The 18,293-nt window shown below is 39.9% G+C and overlaps 1 protein-coding gene across 5 annotated transcripts in view; it reads left to right on the forward strand.

Annotated features, from left to right (window-relative positions):
- The first annotated feature begins 242 nt into the window (after positions 1-242).
- LOC128378693 (protein shisa-6) overlaps positions 243-18,293 on the forward strand; it is a 101,475-nt gene continuing 83,424 nt past the window's right edge. The window contains exons 1-4 of one of the 5 annotated variants that reach the window (XM_053338265.1): positions 243-805; positions 5,954-6,111; positions 16,598-16,693; positions 17,793-17,849. In XM_053338265.1, the coding sequence (XP_053194240.1) occupies positions 243-805; positions 5,954-6,111; positions 16,598-16,693; positions 17,793-17,849 (874 nt within the window). Of the gene's footprint in view, positions 806-5,953; positions 6,112-16,597; positions 16,700-17,792; positions 17,850-18,293 lie in introns of all 5 variants that reach the window. The other 4 variants (XM_053338264.1, XM_053338266.1, XM_053338267.1 and 1 more) reach the window with 4 other exon arrangements.

The raw sequence follows: 18,293 nt of genomic DNA on the forward strand, positions 1-18,293 counted from the left end.
GTCTGATGAGAGCAAAAGAAACCAGTCAAAGTCCGTCAGTGAACGCGTGACACAAAAAGGAGTACCTGCGATGAAGAAACCCGCAAGAAGCTCCACTCGGTAAGAAGTGGAAGAGTGATATTCAGTGAGAGAGAGAGGGTGAAAGAGAGAGAGAGAGGGAAAAAGAAAGAGAGAGAGAGAGAGAAAGAAAGAACAGACAGAAGAGAGTGGAGGCCAGGGAACAAACACCAGCACGTCCTCAAATGATGGGGATAAAGCACCTTCTGCTTCTTTTGATTTACTTAGACCCGCTGAATGTCCTGTGCGCCGCCACCACCAACAAAAAGAGCAAAACCCCGCCGAGGAGGAACTCAAAGGTGAAGGAGGTCAACGGCAGCACCACTGTGGTCCCGGCGGCCATCCCGGGGAGGATCACCCAAGTCCAAGCTCCCTCGATCGGCGTCGTCCAGCACGACACCTGCCTGGGCTACTACGACGTGAGCGGGCAGTTCGACAAAGAGTTCTCCTGCAACAACACCGCGCACCGATTCTGCTGTGGCAGCTGCCTCCTCCGTTTCTGCTGTGAGGACCGGGGGTCGCGGTTGGAGCAGAAGAGCTGTACCAACTACAACACACCGGACTGGATCAAAACCCAGCCCCCTTCACCGGCGCCAACAGGTGATATTTACGACCCGGAGCTGGACCGGACCAACACCACGGTGTACATCACCTGCGGGGTCATAACGCTCATCATTGCCATTGGGATTTCTGCTAAAGTTGCCTATGATAAAGCCACCAAGCCCCCTCAGGAAATGAATGTGCACAGGTAAGAGTTTTTCTTTTTTGTTATCACTATCTTTGTGTGTAAAAAAAAAAAAGTCTTCAAACTTCAAACGTATGTCCCCTGATCTGTTTTCAAGCATGCTCACTGCATAAGTGGGTTATCATGTTAGTGGAAAAATGAATCCCTAGTTAATCATACTGAAAAAAACTGTGTACAAAATTCTGTATTCTGTCACATAACCCACCGTTCGACTCCCTATTGAGCCCAAAATGAGATTTCAACACATTGTACACTGAAAACGTGGACTTTATGATACATTTTACAATATTCTTAATTTTAAAATCTATATACATTCATTTGCTGCCCTGGTGACTCACTCATAGTAGCACACATGACTTACAGCCTCAATATCATGAGTTCAAACCAGCTCATGACCTTTAACACATGTCATTACTCTGCTCCCCAGAGGCTCTCTGTCAAAAATGTCATGGTCTATACCTTTCCATAGTACACATCCCCATTCTGTGTCCTTGGAGGGGGAGCGGGTGGTATTTTATGTCCGTTCCACCTCAGGGGGATAAAGTAAATGCCACGGAAAGCCATTATGATTGATCACATTTATCCCGATGAAAGCGATTTCTTCTACAATGACAATATTTTTAAATCCTCAAGGCACCAGTCGTGGTCACTGAATTGCTCGATGAGCATTAAAGCCATATATATATATAAACTCATCCTGTGGCCATCTCAGGCACTAGCCGGAGAAATGGTCTTACAGTGATGTCAGCAATCAACCCAAGGCAATGGTTTTTTTTCCTCTTCCCCACAAGAATCATCAAAACACAAATTATAAAAAGATGGGTTTTTCCTCAAATGACCAGATAATGGCCATCATTTGGAAGGACTGCTGGTTTATTGATAAGCTATGGAGATTTAGAGTATGTAATAAATGACAAAAGCAGTGCCAGGATAGATTTTCATTTTGTCAGAGTGACATTAAACCAAATGGATTTAAACAAGTGTATCCAGACTTTCTGTCTTAAAGGTGAATACATTGTGTAACTACAGCTGAAATCATTGGTGGAGTAATGCAACAGTCGATCATTAGCAACTATTTTGATAATTGGTTAAATATTTGTCATTTTCAACCAAATATATCAAACATGTCATGGTTACGACTTCTCAAATGTGAGGATTTAGTGTATTATAGTAAGCCAGCCGGGCCAGTCATTGTAGTTCAGCCAATGCAGATACAATGCAGGTATATAAGACTGTGTCAAGATCCTCTTTGCTGTGGTGAGTTTAGGATTCAGCGAGGGTTTAAAGGATGGTGTGCAAGGTTTTCTGATATAACTAGAAGCTATTTGCAAGGCTAGAGGAGTTGGGCATGCAGGGATGACAGCTGGAGTAACTGAGCTATGGCATTCAGATTAAACTGCCAGTAAGGTCAACCAATGGAGGTTAGCCAAAGCAGATACGGTGTAGATATAAGCGTGGGTCGAGCCAACAAGTATCTGCTCTTTGCTTTAGGGAAAGTGGGATTTAAAGGCATCTTAAAGGTTTGTTAAGTGAGGGTTAGATAATGGATATTGGTGTTTCCTGTCAGAGGACCCAGTAGATTTATGATGGCACAGCTTGATAACCAATGCGGGGCCTATTGAAGGGTCAATCATCATTTCATATCAATACTCACCCCAGCTTTTGCCACTTAATACCATATTAACTGTACATCATTGGATTTTGGACTGTTTGATTCCACAAAACACCCAATTTGAAGACATAATCTTGGTTTATAGGATCATTATGGACACTTTTCACAGTTTTCTGACATTTCACAGATATGGTGATTAATCAATGATGAAAATAATTATTTGTGCTGCTCTACTACTCTAGTATTACACGCAAACCCCTGGGGCAAGCTATGATTTTGGATTTTGTCATGATTTCATCATGTTTTTATGGTTTTCCTCCCATTGCCCAAAGACATTTGGGACAGGTGGAGAGGAAACTAGTAATTGAATGTTTTTCTGCCTAAATATCTCTCTCAAATCCATCTTTTCTCTGAAGTGTGCTTGGTTAATCTCCAGCCCCTCAGAAAACAGCATGCAGAATTCATAAAAGGCTAAATGGGTGTTTAATTGGGGTTAGGTCTGACTTAAATTGCATGTTTTCCACCTACTCTTAAGGGAAAAATCTTAGTCACTTAGTCATTGCTCTTATCCAAGAGTCACTTGAGTCCATTTTAGATAAAGCAGCCCAACAGTTGAGTGACTATTGAGCATTGTTATGCTTCAGTATTGTGACTTTGGTGCATGCTGCTTAGAAAATATCAAGGGAGATCACCAAGCTTTCTTTCTCTAAAAAATAAAAGAAACAAAACACAGTGACAAGTCCTTGATTTAAAAAAAATGTCCGAATTCTTGCGCTGACAACAACACAAAGGAGCTCTTTCAGTAGATCTGTTTAGATTAAATTTAAGCTCCAGTAATTGCTGTAAGTGTCTGTTGAAAAGTTAGCACAGTCAGATTTTAATATCCTTATGGACTCGTGAGACTTCACAATACAGCGTTTTATTTTTTAAGCAACAGACACACACACACAAAAGAGCAACAAATCTCATAATGCAGCAGTTTTTCCATCTCTGAGAAAGCACTGAGAAATGAAGAGATGCCGAAGTTTATGTCTTCTTACTGACTGCTCCTCTATCCTAGCCATGGGGTGTACTTTCAAGTGGATCTGCTTAATGCCACCACTTCAATGTGAGCGGTGGCCATGAGAGTTTAAAGAGAGGGCGATTAAATGAGGAGGCATGGATGCTCAATAGTGTTTTTTCTTTTTATGATTTGTTCATTTTCACCGACCATTTGCCACATACAGCTGTCGTAATGATGTCTGCTGGAATAGACCTCAGAGGCTGGCAGCAGACATTCATGCTGACAGCCGTGACCAAAAAGAAGCAGTGGAACATGGGATTAGCTTTATATTTGGCAAGGGCCTGCTCCGAAAAAGTGGGAGCTTCTCTGTTAATTTCCGGTGCTTCTCTAAAGTGATTTAGACTCCAACCTCTGCGACTGAGGGAAGACTGTGAGCAGAATACTGAGCTGTTGGCAGACCTTTGCTGTTTGGTCTGTGACCTTCACCGAAACACAAGAAATGCAGAGAGAGAGAGAGAGAGAGAGAGAGGGAGAGAGAGAGAGAGGGAGACAGAAAAAGAGAGAGAGAGAGAGGGAGAGGGAGAGAGAGAGAGAGAGAGCTAAAGCCAGTGATTTGAACAGGCTGTATTGATCAACTTCTGCAGAGCAAACCGAGATGCATTTTATGCCAGCTAGGTGGTGAAAGTAATGCTTTGTTCTCAGATTGCAGAGCTGAGAAACTGAGATAAAAAGGTAAGATGATGACTGCAAATGGGCAAAAATAGCAGCAGAATAACTGAAGGTGCAATGCAAAGTTAACATTTAAAAAAAAAAGCCTCAAATTTGTCTAAGAAGCTTGCTGTTAGGAGTTACATTGGCTTATCACAGATAAAATGGCATCAACCAATATTTCAGTACATAAATGCCAAAGATATGTTTGAGATTATGTAGAAACATTGTCACTATTACATAGAGAGACATAGAGAGTGATAACAAGTAATGATATTCTTTGGATTTGATTGATCACTCTGTTCTCCCACATCGTCTTTTTTTGTTATATGGTAACAAAACCCATAAAAAAGAAAACTAATCTTAGTACTTTTTGACTTTCCTACCCTGTGTGTGGCTTTAAGGACCGAGCCCCATACAGAATATCTACAGACTTTACTCCTCTTGTGTAGTAATAGCATTCTTGTTTAATTGTGGCGTTCCCCAAGGATCAATCTTTGGCCCACTGTTGATTTCAGTGTACATGTCAATCAGGTTCTACATTAATTTTAGACTCTTATTGTTGAGTTTCAGGGTGTTGAATTGTCTAAGGGCCAAAATATATACTTCTGTCGACTCCTTCTGTGCCCGTTAGTCCCCTTAAATTAAACTTCTGCTGATTATTCATAGGACACATCTAGTGACCAAGTGTGACCCAGCCTTCATAGTCGGAGCTGGAACACCGAGATTTGACAGGCTACGTCTTTAATATCTTTTAAATCACTTTGGTATCAGACAGCCTTTGTGAATATTTAATATGTTTCGTCTGGTTTGATCATTCCACTTTTTCCACATCTACTTTTAACATGATTCTTATCCTACAGTAGTGTTTTATGATTTTACCCTCATTTGCTGTCAGTCTCATAAAACACTTTATATGAAATGTAATAAATGTACAGTGTAAGTAACATTTATCACTTTAAGTTTACTTTTCAACTTTAAAAAAATGTCCATATTAGTATATATCTTGACCACAGCTCTTTAATAATCAAATATGAGTCAAAACCTTATTAGGTATAGGTATTTATTAAACAAGTCTTGGTATGAGATAATATCAGATCCTGCAATTTGACAATAAGTATCTCCTTTGGCCACATGTTTTTTATCTTTTCTTGTTAAAATACATGTTATAAAAGACAGACCTGTTTCTGCAAACTACTGTAGCTCTTTCTGCACATGACATGGAAACCAACTGGGACAATGTAAAATCAGGTCGCCTCTATCTGCGAAAAAGATACAGCTAAAGTGTGCTCATCCTGGAAGGGAAATGCTATTTATATACTCTATATCTCCCAAAGTCACAGAGTTATAGAAAAGTGGACTGCATGGTAGCTGTAGGTTGACATTGACACAGTTAAATTGCCCTTTCATTTCCTTTAAGAAAACGCAGCGCCGGCACTCTATCTCACACAGACTGACACTGTGCCTCCAAAAGTTGTTGGAAGTGGTGTTGATGAAATATCGCTTTTATTTCGTAGCTTCAAAGGAGAGACACTGACTTAACTCTTAATAAATGGGCCTTGAGCTGAAGTCTAGCACAAATAATAGGACTTGTCTGAACCTTGTGTACCACGGTATTGAAAATCTAACTCCCTGGTGACTCTGAGTGTAATTAGGATTTCCTCTCTGCCTTGCACTGAACCTTTATGATTGGAGCTGCAGCTAAATAAATTAGAAAGACCATTAGAGGGATGGTGAGGATGTAAAAAGAAAAAAAAAAGAGAAAAATGTTGGTTATTGGAAAAAAAGGGGACACATATTCAGAAACATTTATCTGATTTCCTTTCAGAGCCCTGGCAGATATTCTGAAGCAACAAGGACCGGTTCCTATATCTCAGTACGATCATGAAAACAGCGTAGTGATCGACGGGTCACCCAAAGAAGAGACGCCGCTCAGAACTTCGAAGAATCACTACACACCTGTTCACGCCAAGCCATCAAACCACGGTAGGTGACACGGCGCTGTATTTTTCGAAGGATAAAAAAACTTGCCTTATGTGTCTCTTTATGGCTTCGCCCCTTTTTTTTATATAAAATCCAACTTTATGTTATTGCGATGTTGTAAGGTTTATGTGTCGTAACGAGAAACCTCCTCCTTCACTTTCCTTAATCTGCCGCAGCATCCTTTGACTGACAGCCACTGAAAAAGATGGACAGGCTGCAATACTTAAGCTTTTCCCTTCAATCTTTCTTAGAGGAAACATATGAGGGGAAAATGTACGGCAAATTAAATGAGAGGCCCTGGCCGAGTTCCCCTCTCCCTCACACTGCAGTCCCATAAGCCTACTCAGCATTGGCTCAAAATTGAGATGCAAATTATCATCTTCTGCGGGAGACGCAAGCTTCTTGTCTTGAGATAATTCTGTCTTGCTACGCTGTTCCTCCTACTTTTATCCGGTCTCCAGATCCCTGCTCCAGGGATCAGCTCGTTTGTTAAGTGCCCTAGTATGGTGTCCCAGATTCAACAGTGTTATGTTTCACTCTTGTGTCACCCTGCCTCCACCCTTCTCTCCTCCACTACCACCACCACCACCACCACCACCACCCAAAATGGAGGGAATATGTCAGAGGAAAGCAGATAAATACTACTGAACTGCAGGGTGTGAGCTGCTTTTCTCATTTTTCCGCTGCACAATGACTTTTTCACTGTTGTAAATAGTTATTCTAGCCACTAGGAGAAACTTTAGATTTTGCCTAAATTCTTGTTCTCCTACAGAAAAGCAGATTACCCCATGCATGGTTACCAATCCTGATGGACTTAAATAATCTTCTGTCTGCAATATTTACAATAGAATCATTTTTATACTTGCACTGTCTTCATCTGCTCTATTGGAAACTGTTCACTGCTGATGGTTTGAGACTCAACTTTAAACTATGAGCTGGGAGACAATATATGAATTTAGAGCATGCTAAAAAAAAAAAGAGTGTCTTTAATGACAAGTTAATGTCAGGTTTCCCATTACCCGTCACTGTTGATACACCAGTTATGCAGCCTACAGTATTTACATGATTCATGAACATCTTGCAAGACCAGGAATCCAGTAAACTGATAGATACAGGAAATAGCACTACTAAGGATTTCCAAATAGGTGAAGCAGGCAACTGACAACACCTTCAATTTGTTTGTGGCTAATTAATAAATTGCATATTTTTACACAAAAGCAGATTATTTTATATCTAAATTACTCAAAAGCTAAAACTTGGCGTAATGGAAAGAATATACAAGGGGGGAGGACAGCTCATTTTTTACCAGGAATCCAGGATGTTCATAATTAATTTAATTTAGTTAGCTTTAGTAGACTGATAGATACAGGAAATAGCTCTACGAAGGATTTCCAAATAGGCGAAACAGGCAACTGGCAACCAACACCTTCAAAGCCCTACATTCACTGTGTGGCAATTATATTGTGGCCAGTTAATGAATTGCATATTTTTACACAAAAGCAGATTATTATATATATGAATTACTCTTTCAGAAAAATAAAACTACAAAGAGCAAAAGCTAAAACTTGGTGTAATGGAAAGAATATAAAAGGGGGGAGAACTGCTCATTTTTTTAGCCCTGGAGAACTCATGGTGTATTAATCCAGCACTGAGTTCCACCTTCAGGAACTTTTTTTGGCAGGAAACACGAGACGGATGATGCCACCATACTGGCCAAACTGATTGCAGCTTATCTCTTGGTAATTGAGTGCAGAAGCTCAACTCTAAACAGATGGTAAAAACACAGAATACGACTGCTTAATACTCGGCTACAAAATCTAAATAGCCACATTAACACATTCAATGAATTAAACTCAGCTCGGCTCGGTTTAGCTCGTCCAAGAAGTGATTCACACAAAAATAGCCTTCATGAAAAGGGGCACAATATTATAATGGCTTCCAATATCTACATTTTTATTTCTTTTGGGTGTTTTTTTGGTCAGTGTCAGAGCTACAATGTGTCTTTTTAGTTAAATTAAAGGACCACTGTGTAGGCTTTAAAGGGATATACTCACACAAATGAAATATTATATCCATAAGTATGTTTTAATTGGTGTATAATCACCTGAAAACTATAATTATTGTGTTTTAGTTACCTTAGGCACTCCTCCATAGAGCCCACCATGTATCTACAGTAAGCCAGAATGGACAAACCAAACACGGACTCTAGAGAGGGCTTTTTGCTTTTTTCCGTGAGTTTTGCAGCCACTAAAGGTTCCCCTACGCACTTGGAGGGAAGGTAGAGGGGCATTCAGGTGGTTGCAATCTGCAGCGTCACAACTAGATACCACTAAATCCCACACACTTAAATAGACATCAGGCATTTTAGGCTATATGTTGGAGCTTTAAGTGCAAAAACGGAGTCAGAAATACTCCTCTGTGTGATTCACTTATCCACACAGTGCTGTTTTATTCATACTATGCAACACCCACAGGAAAGCTGTCTCCGTTGTCCTCTGTCATGTCAACCTGCTATTGTTTCCTGCATGTACGTCACATTGTAGGGGTGAATACTTCTGAATGGAGAAGGCATCAGACAGGAAGGTGGAGGATGTCCAAATAGGAATAGATGCTTTTAAGGGAAGATGTGAGTCAGAACGTAAAAACGGAAAAGCTATTTTTCTTTTTTTCAGTGTAGAAATGCTATTTCTGGATGTAACTTTTGTTAAAGCTATTGATAGATTTTTTTTTTTTTTTACGTAGATTATATTTCCGGTCTAAACTTTGTACTTCCACAATACAATATGTGCTGTCAGTTGTATGCAGATATCATATTTGGGACAGCGTTTCTATGCAAATCTAATTTTAAGACACACTTTTTGGCTTGATTTCTCTAGTATTAATATGCAGTGCAGCTTGTTTCTTTCTACTTTATTAGCTTTTATCTACAAGCAAACATATGATGAATAGCTGCTGCCTATAGAACCGAGAAAAATATCTTATAAAAGGACTTTTTTACAATTCAAGATATCAAGGTTCACTCAGGTTTGAAGCTTCCAGTGTTTACTTTGTCCTTGATATCTTTGATAAAGATATATATATTTAAAAAATCCAGGCCACATGTTTACATTTCTGTATCAAAGCTAAATGTAACTCGCTCAGGAATAATGGTTTCCTTTTCATTACAAATTCTCTTTTACAATTTATTTTGACCTCATGCGTAAATTCTTTGGCTATTCGGATACAATTCAGGTTTATGAGACAGCTCCAGTGAGAGCTGCCAGGCCAGCAGCTGCAGTGATTCTTTCAAAGGAAATCATCTCCTGTGTCTCAGCAACAAATCACACAGTTAACAGGTGAAGAGAATAAAGAATGAACATATTTTCGTGAGACATAATGCATCGGAATAAATTAGTATAAATTAAACCAGAGCTGTCAGAATCCGCAATCTCAATCATTTCTATCACCTTTCTTTTGAAAATCCTCTAAAATGAGCTTTAAAGGTAAGCCAAAGAAAGGGATTTTATGGCATTCCCTGCAAAACAGAGCAGTATGAGTGTAAGAAAAACAATATTAAAAGAAAAGAGGCTGATGACATACACCAATGACTGCCTTTTGTATTTGAGCTCAAAACATCAGCGGTATATGATGTGAACCCCTCCAAGTTCCAGATGAGATATTATCCCTGGATGTGATGTTGATGAAGTGTGTCTTGTCTTCTGGTGTGGATAGTACCGCTCCATAACTGTCCTATAGAGTGAGTATTATCACTTCGATTTCCCACAGTTCTTGTTCTTGTTTCTCTCATTTCGTGCTCAAAAAACTTTCCACGGCCGCTGTGAAAATAGGCGACAAATGTCTTCCCCCGCTTTGCAGACACAGAATAGAATCATCTCTGTTGGACATTTGTAGACACTTGCTTCCCCCCTTTTTCTTCTTTTTGTTTTAAAAGATTCAGAAATTGACTTTAAAATTACATGAGACCAACCGTGGGATGATGTTTTTTAAAGGATGATGTCATGCTACGGAGGATGATGAAGGTAGATGTTTCAGTCTGCCTGTAGTGAAACAACTGGACACATAAATAAAAGGCTATCTGTGTTAATTTACCTCAATATTTTATATGCATTAGATTCTTTAAATTGCCTCCAATAACTAAAGAAGCAAAAATGTGGAAACCAGAATAGTATATGTGATAGTTAAACATGTCATTCCTAAACTATTGACGTTAATCTGCTGCTATAGCCCCTTTTTATATTAAACAAATGAGATATAACACATGAATTAGTGAGCTTTAGACGTATTGGTAGGTTTGCAAGGATAGCTTTTCTACCTTGTTCCCAGGCTTTATTCTTATATGTTTTATAACCACCTTATACTTAGCAGACCGAGGCTCTAATCGTACTTACTTTCTTTTTATCGATGCTCTTTCCATTTTGCTGTTGTAACTCTGTAAATTTCCCCAACGTGGGACTAATAAAGGATTATCTTATTGTATTGTATTGAATCATATCCTATCGTATTGTACCACATCGTATCTCACCGTATCATACCGTATCGTGTCGTGTCATAACGTATCGTTTCGTATCATAACGTATTGTGTCGTATCATACCGTATCGTGTCGTGTCATAACGTATCGTGTCGTATCATACCGTATCTTGTCGTATCATAACGTATCGTTTCGTATCATAACGTATTGTGTCGTATCATACCGTATCGTGTCGTGTCATAACGTATCTTGTCGTATCATACCGTATCTTGTCGTATCATACCGTATCTTGTCGTATCATAACGTATGGTGTCGTATCATAACGTATTGTGTCGTATCATACCGTATCGTGTCGTATCATACCGTATTGTGTCGTGTCATAACGTATCGTGTCGTATCATACCGTATCGTGTCGTGTCATAACGTATCGTGTCGTGTCATAACGTATCGTGTCGTATCATACCGTATGGTGTCGTGTCATACCGTATCTTGTCATATCATACCGTGTCATGTCGTATCATAACGTATCGTGTCGTATCATACCGTGTCATGTCGTATCATAACGTATCGTGTCGTGTCATAACGTATCGTGTCGTGTCATAACGTATTGTGTCGTATCATACCGTATCTTGTCATATCATACCGTGTCATGTCGTATCATAACGTATCGTGTCGTATCATACCGTGTCATGTCGTATCATAACGTATCGTGTCGTGTCATAACGTATCGTGTCGTGTCATAACGTATTGTGTCGTATCATACCGTATCTTGTCGTATCATACCGTGTCATGTCGTATCATAACGTATCGTGTCGTGTCATAACGTATCGTGTCGTGTCATAACGTATTGTGTCGTATCATACTGTATCGTGTCGTATCATACCGTATCGTGTCGTGTCATAACGTATCGTGTCGTGTCATAACGTATTGTGTCGTATCATAACGTATGGTGTCGTGTCATAACGTATCTTGTCGTGTCATAACGTATCTTGTCGTATCATACCGTATCTTGTCGTATCATACCGTGTCGTGTCGTATCATACCGTATCGTGACGTATCATACCGTATCTTGTCGTATCATACCGTGTCGTGTCGTATCATACCGTATCGTGTCGTGTCATATCGTGTCGTGTCATAACGTGTCGTGTCATAACGTATCGTGTCGTATCATACCGTGTTGTATCGTATCATACCATACCGTGTCGTATCATACCATACCGTGTCGTATCATCCCATACTGTGTCGTATCGTATCGTATCATACCATACCGTGTCGTATCATACCATACCGTGTCGTATCATACCATACCGTGTCGTATCATCCCATACTGTGTCGTATCGTATCGTATCATACCATACCGTGTCGTATCATACCATACCGTGTTGTATCATACCATACCGTGTCGTATCATCCCATACTGTGTCGTATCGTATCGTATCATACCATACCGTGTCGTATCATACCATACCGTGTCGTATCATCCCATACTGTGTCGTATCGTATCATACCATACCGTGTCGTATCATACCATACCGTGTCGTATCATCCCATACTGTGTCGTATCGTATCGTATCATACCATACCGTGTCGTATCATACCATACCGTGTCGTATCATCCCATACTGTGTCGTATCGTATCGTATCATACCATACCGTGTCGTATCATACCATACCGTGTCGTATCATCCCATACTGTGTCGTATCGTATCGTATCATACCATACCGTGTCGTATCATACCATACCGTGTTGTATCATACCATACCGTGTTGTATCATACCATACCGTGTCGTATCATCCCATACCGTGTCGTATCATCCCATACCGTGTCGTATCATCCCATACTGTGTCGTATCGTATCGTATCATACCATACCGTGTCGTATCATACCATACCGTGTCGTATCATCCCATACTGTGTCGTATCGTATCGTATCATACCATACCGTGTCGTATCATCCCATACTGTGTCGTATCGTATCGTATCATACCATACCGTGTCGTATCATCCCATACCGTGTCGTATCATCCCATACTGTGTCGTATCGTATCGTATCATACCATACCGTGTCGTATCATCCCATACCGTGTCGTATCATACCATACCGTGTCGTATCGTATCATACCATACCATATTATACCTTATTGAACCACATCGTATTGTGTGGTATCATATTGTATTGTATCATACTGTGTCGTATCGTATCATATCATACCGTATCGTGTTGTGTCGTATCATATTGTATTGTAGTGTATCATATTGTGTCGTATCGTACTGTATCGTATCATACCGCATCATATCGTGTCTATCATATTGTATTGTATCGTATCATACCGTGTTGTATCGTATCTTATCATGACGTATTGTGTCATATCATACCATACCATATTATACCTTATTGGTCTGCATCATATCGTATTGTATCGTGTCATATCATACCACATCATAATCTATTGTGTTATATCGTATTGTAGGTTTAGGCACAAAACCCACTTGGTTAGGTGTATGGAAAGATCATGTTTTGGGTTAAATGTATTGTTTTGGCAAAGTCAGACACGGGCAACCATTGATTTCATGGTTATGATTTAAACCTTGTTGGTTAAGGTTAGAGGGACATTCGTAGTTGTGTAAATGGCAAAATGAAAGGCAGTCTCAGATGTCAAAGACTGGTATTTTGTTAACTGATGCATCCATCCTGACTTCGTATGTACGCTAGTTTTTTTGCTACACGTCTCTTTTGCCCAGGTCAGAATTGCTACAGCCGATAGATGGTATCTGGTACTTTAGCATAAATATAGGTTGTTTTTGGTTACTGTCAAATATGTCTGTGTGTGGTTAGTCTTATAATATTTCCCTTTATTGGGACTTTAAGGGGTTGAAATCCTTAAAAACTGTTAATTATCATTATTGTTATTTCCAAAATTGCAAAGTAATTATACCAACAGTTATTTAAACCATTTGTGTTTAATGCTTGAACCCCTTTTGACATGAACCTCTCTCTGCAGTTCAGAAATGTGAAGACCCGAGTCACCAATTTGATGACAGTTTACTTTCCTCTAAAGGCCAATTCAAACATTACTTTATATATGTCACTTTTATGAAGAGACTTGACTTTTTATCCCTGAAATAAAACCGTCAGCTCTTCGTCCATGAATGTAAGGTGAAAACCTTTATTAGCGTGGTTATTCTCTACAAGGAAGGTTGGATCTCTTTTTTTTTTCATTATGCAGTGTAGATAAGGCAATTTTGAGGAACATTTCCAGAGATAATAAGGGGCTATAGGTTCGATTTGCCACCTGGGAGCAATTTGTATCGCAGTCAGCATCTCCAGCTCGGCTCCACAGTGCCGTCCTTGGGGCTCGAGGAGGTTATGAATCATCAGCTTTTCACCCTGGGAGACATCATATAGACTCTACAGTATTATCTACATGGATAAAACACAGTGCAGTTAAAAACCACTGAATGCAGGAAACGTGTTAATTCCTTTCTTCGGATAATTACTGATTTCTTCAAGGGTCCCGAATTAACAGAGATGGTCAGAGTGTGTCAGTAATCAGTGGTCATCCTCTTGAGTTTGATTTTTAAAAAAGCAAACGAGCTGTGGAGCAGAGGCTTCAGGGCCAATCTTTGGTGTGATGAAGACCAGGCCTAATGTTCCCAGGTGTTTCTTCTCATTATGATAATTTGAAATGCGGTTCGATCTCGGCTTCCCGAGGCCCAAAGGTCTGAGTGATGTTATTGACTTTGAAGTGGCTCCTTGGAGAAAGAGGCATTTAACTGTTCACTTGTTAATGTAGAGAGGGACCAAGAGAGAGAAAGAGGAGGAGGGAAGAGAGGCAGTTTGGTAAAGCAACTCTCCAGATTTGGGATGGGGGGGGTTTTTTGTGTGTTCTTTCTCCTGTTTTCATCGACACTACACACTTTTATTTCTTCCAAAGGTTTGTCTGTGATTGACAGGACAATTGAATGTTGTCACGGTGCGAGCAGACACTTCGTTTTGCTCTTTTGTGTTCACGCCGCACTCTCAATTACACCACTGGTTGGGAGCAGAGTTAACAGCAACGTGGTACAAATTGCATTTACAGAGCGATCTTATAACACCAAGGGGGAAATCCAAGAGTGTATACGTGAGGTGCGCTGGCTGGCATCCTCACCCACAACTCTTCCAACAACTCAAAGAAGAAGTTACATCCAAAAGTGCAATTTACTCCAGGGATGTCCCCTTTTACTTTTCTATAATATATATTAAAACTGTCAATCACAGCTGTCAATCAACGCCCACACGGCAGACACTTATTAGACGGCCTGAATTCAGCCATAATGAGACCATAATGACTCAATAGGAACAAATGATTGACTTTGTATATCTATAGAGAAGATGAGGCGTTTTGAATGGCCGAGGTAGCCTTTTCTTCCACCATCATTTCTTTACTGACTGTCATTTCCTATACAGTTGCAAATTTCCCCCATTGTGGGACTAATAAAGGAATATCTTATCTTACTGCCCTCCCCTTCTGATTGGTGGTCACAATGCACAGCTTGAGATTACTCACAGAAAAAATACAAGTACATTTAAGTATATTTTTTGTGTCTCTATTCTAATTCATGGTGAATAGTCTCCTAAAATTGTACTAGAATTGAGCATCCAAGCGAATCCCAGCAAATGACTCTACAGCAGTTTAGAGGCACTGTCATTACTATGGAAAGCAAATGATCAGTTGCATAATAGTGTGCTTGATAGTTTTGTATTAATATATACAAGCAGAAAAACTTGCATCTCTTTAGTTTGTTTTTTTGGTTGAAAAACCTCTTTACTGACTTTATGTGTCCCCTCCACTTCTGAATCTAAATCTAATTTAAAGTCAAGTGTATTAAACGCCAATCATGTTTGCTCTGGGGAGCCAAAAGCGCTGCAATTTTACTGTCCAATTAAATGTAATATTTCACTTACTGTGCAGAAAAAGAGGGAGCATTTGATAAATGGACGATATGAAAAGCTTGAAACCTGCAGATTGCATCGAGATACATATTGACAAGCTGATGATCCCACCTGAGAATCAGTTTTGTCAGTAATGGCATTTTAGCCTTGTTTAGTATTCTGGTCATCTGTGGCTGGCTCCTTTATAAAATGGCAGGAGTGACTGTGGAATTGAGTGCAGATACTCCTCGGCATTAAGGCCCACCAAGCTTGTTGAATGACGATTAGAGAGCCTGCAAGTCCAGATAGCTTTTTTTACCCCCTTATTTAATGATGATGTACAATCCTGAAAACGAAATGTTCATGGTATGCTTCTATATGCTAGGATAGATATTCAGTATGCACATGTGGATACCACTTTGGACTCTGATTCAGTCATTATATTGACACAGTGGATCCTATATTGGTCTGGGGTAGTTGTGAGAGGAGGGTCTATCTCCTCTTATAGCTATCATAGCTATATGCATATAGCTATATAAGTGAATTTTGGCTCAATCAATCCATTTTTCCAGTTGTTTAGTTGTCATAAAATACAAGACATAGACATGTAAAGTAACAGCAGGCCAATATTACCACAATGCATTAAAGTTAAGCCAATGTTTTGTGATTATTTCAGGAGTATTTTCAGTTAAAGAGTTACACAATCTGTCAATCAATGTGTTGTTTTAGAGAAACAAAACCAAAAGGAAGAGGAAAATGAAAACGAGTTGTGGGCTTCTGCTTGTTCTTGTTCAGGCCTGACAGATATGATCAATATGAATTAAAGTCCTAATCTAAAATAGGTTTAGTCAATGTTTGGACACCGGTTGGCTCCTATGTGTGCATGTGACTGTGTCCAGGTTTGCTGGATTCAATACATGATATGATGAATTTATAATAAAATAAACTATAAATTCACTTCACAAGTCCTACTGCAAAGATTAATAGTGATTTAACATCAGCTTAAAGAAGAATTGTGATATATAGTTTAAAAAATGGTGATAATGGTGAAACATTATGCTAAAAATACAACATTTTTTTTTCCACTTTTTGTCTCACTACCAGGTCACTATGGGAAAGAAAACATGCGCAGTGGAGGCCAAGACATGCACAACTTCATCTCCTCTGGCTTTGTGACAATTGGACGTGGACACTTGAAAGGTAAAAGTCCGTCCTGGTTACTCGCTCGTCTCATTTTAGCTCAGAATAAAAAATAAAAAGGTTAATATTAATTCCATTCATGAAGCTATTGTGTCATGCTCATATACTGTATAAAAGAAATGGACGTAACATCTGTGACGTCACCCATTGGTTTGTAGACTGCTGCTCTGAAGCCAATAGTTTTGAATCTAGGCAGCGCCATCTTGAAAATTTCAGGTGCATGCTGGGAAAAATAAAAACACGGATTCTACTTATATGGGCATGAGGCGAGGCCATGGATGGAGCGGGGAGGTTGCGATAGGTTTTGAGGGCTGGATCTCAAGGACATTGGTCAATCAACCTGTCAATCAGGACGTAGCCACGCCCTAATGCATACCCTGCTTTATTTTTTTTTTTTTTTTTTTTTTTTTTTTTTTTTTTTTTTTTTTTAAAGATTTTGTTGGCATAGACGCCTTTATTAATCAGTAGATTGACAGGAAACATGGGAGAGAGAGGGGGGTGACATGCAGCAAAGGACCTCCGATCGGGATTCGAACCGGGGTCGGCTGCGTATATGGCATGCGCTCTAACCACTCGACCACCTGCGCGCCCACATACCCTGCTTTATCATCAAATATAAAATCAGGGAGGCCAAAATGTCCCAAATGAACATCATACTGCATTGAAGAAGGCTTTAAACTAGCGATTGAGACCATAAACACATTTTGAAAACGTTTACTGAGGTTAGAAATCAAGTGAGAAGTTGATGAATTCTCCATTGACTTGTATAGAGACGGTCGCCCCCTGGTGGCCTTTTGATAGAATGCAGTTCTAAGTCACTTCCATGTTGGCCTCATTTCAGAGGACCAGAGCTCGCCAAATAATTTGACGACTGTGGAAGTTGCTTATTACGAAACATAATAGCTTGAATTGACATCGTATCCATGATTAAATCCACACTTCCATTGGCAGTTGCACACTTGGTTGGCCGCCAGTGTGAAGGCAGCAGTAGTAGATTTCCCTGCCGTCGTCTTCAATATGAGTTTGAATACATCAGAAGCAGTGTTGGACTGAGGAATGAGCTGTGAATGAAGTCTCTTGTTGTGTTTTTTTTTTACAGCGCAGCACTCCATAGACGAATCCTGGCAGGGCGATCTGGACATCCCCGTCTCTTACGGTAGGGTTCTCCAAATGTTACACACCCACACACACACACACACACAGACACACACACAAGCTTGTTTTCTACTCCCTCTTGATAAGAAAATTCGCCCACACTTTACACACACACTCAAGCGCCCCTCGGCTAGTAATCACAGCACAGCCTCGTGCATGAGTCGTAATATTTTATTCTTTTTTCTCAAGTAGATTTTGTGAGCCAAAGTATTTCCACTGGTTTTTACAGCAGGTTTTAGAGAGTTCATTCATCTGCAGCTAAAGGTTTATTTGAATGACTTCTGTGGACGAGTCAGGGTGTTCAAACATGAACTGCTGTCATGATTAACAGCGCGAGTCTAGCCGGCTGATGAACACTTTTTTTTTTTTTAGGTGTCTGTGAGGTAAGTGAAAGTTTGATTTAGACACTCAACTTGAACTCGTTTTGCTCTCATCGAAAGCGACA

The sequence above is a fragment of the Scomber japonicus genome, chromosome 18 (genome assembly GCF_027409825.1).
Source record: "Scomber japonicus isolate fScoJap1 chromosome 18, fScoJap1.pri, whole genome shotgun sequence".
Lineage (NCBI taxonomy): Eukaryota > Metazoa > Chordata > Actinopteri > Scombriformes > Scombridae > Scomber > Scomber japonicus.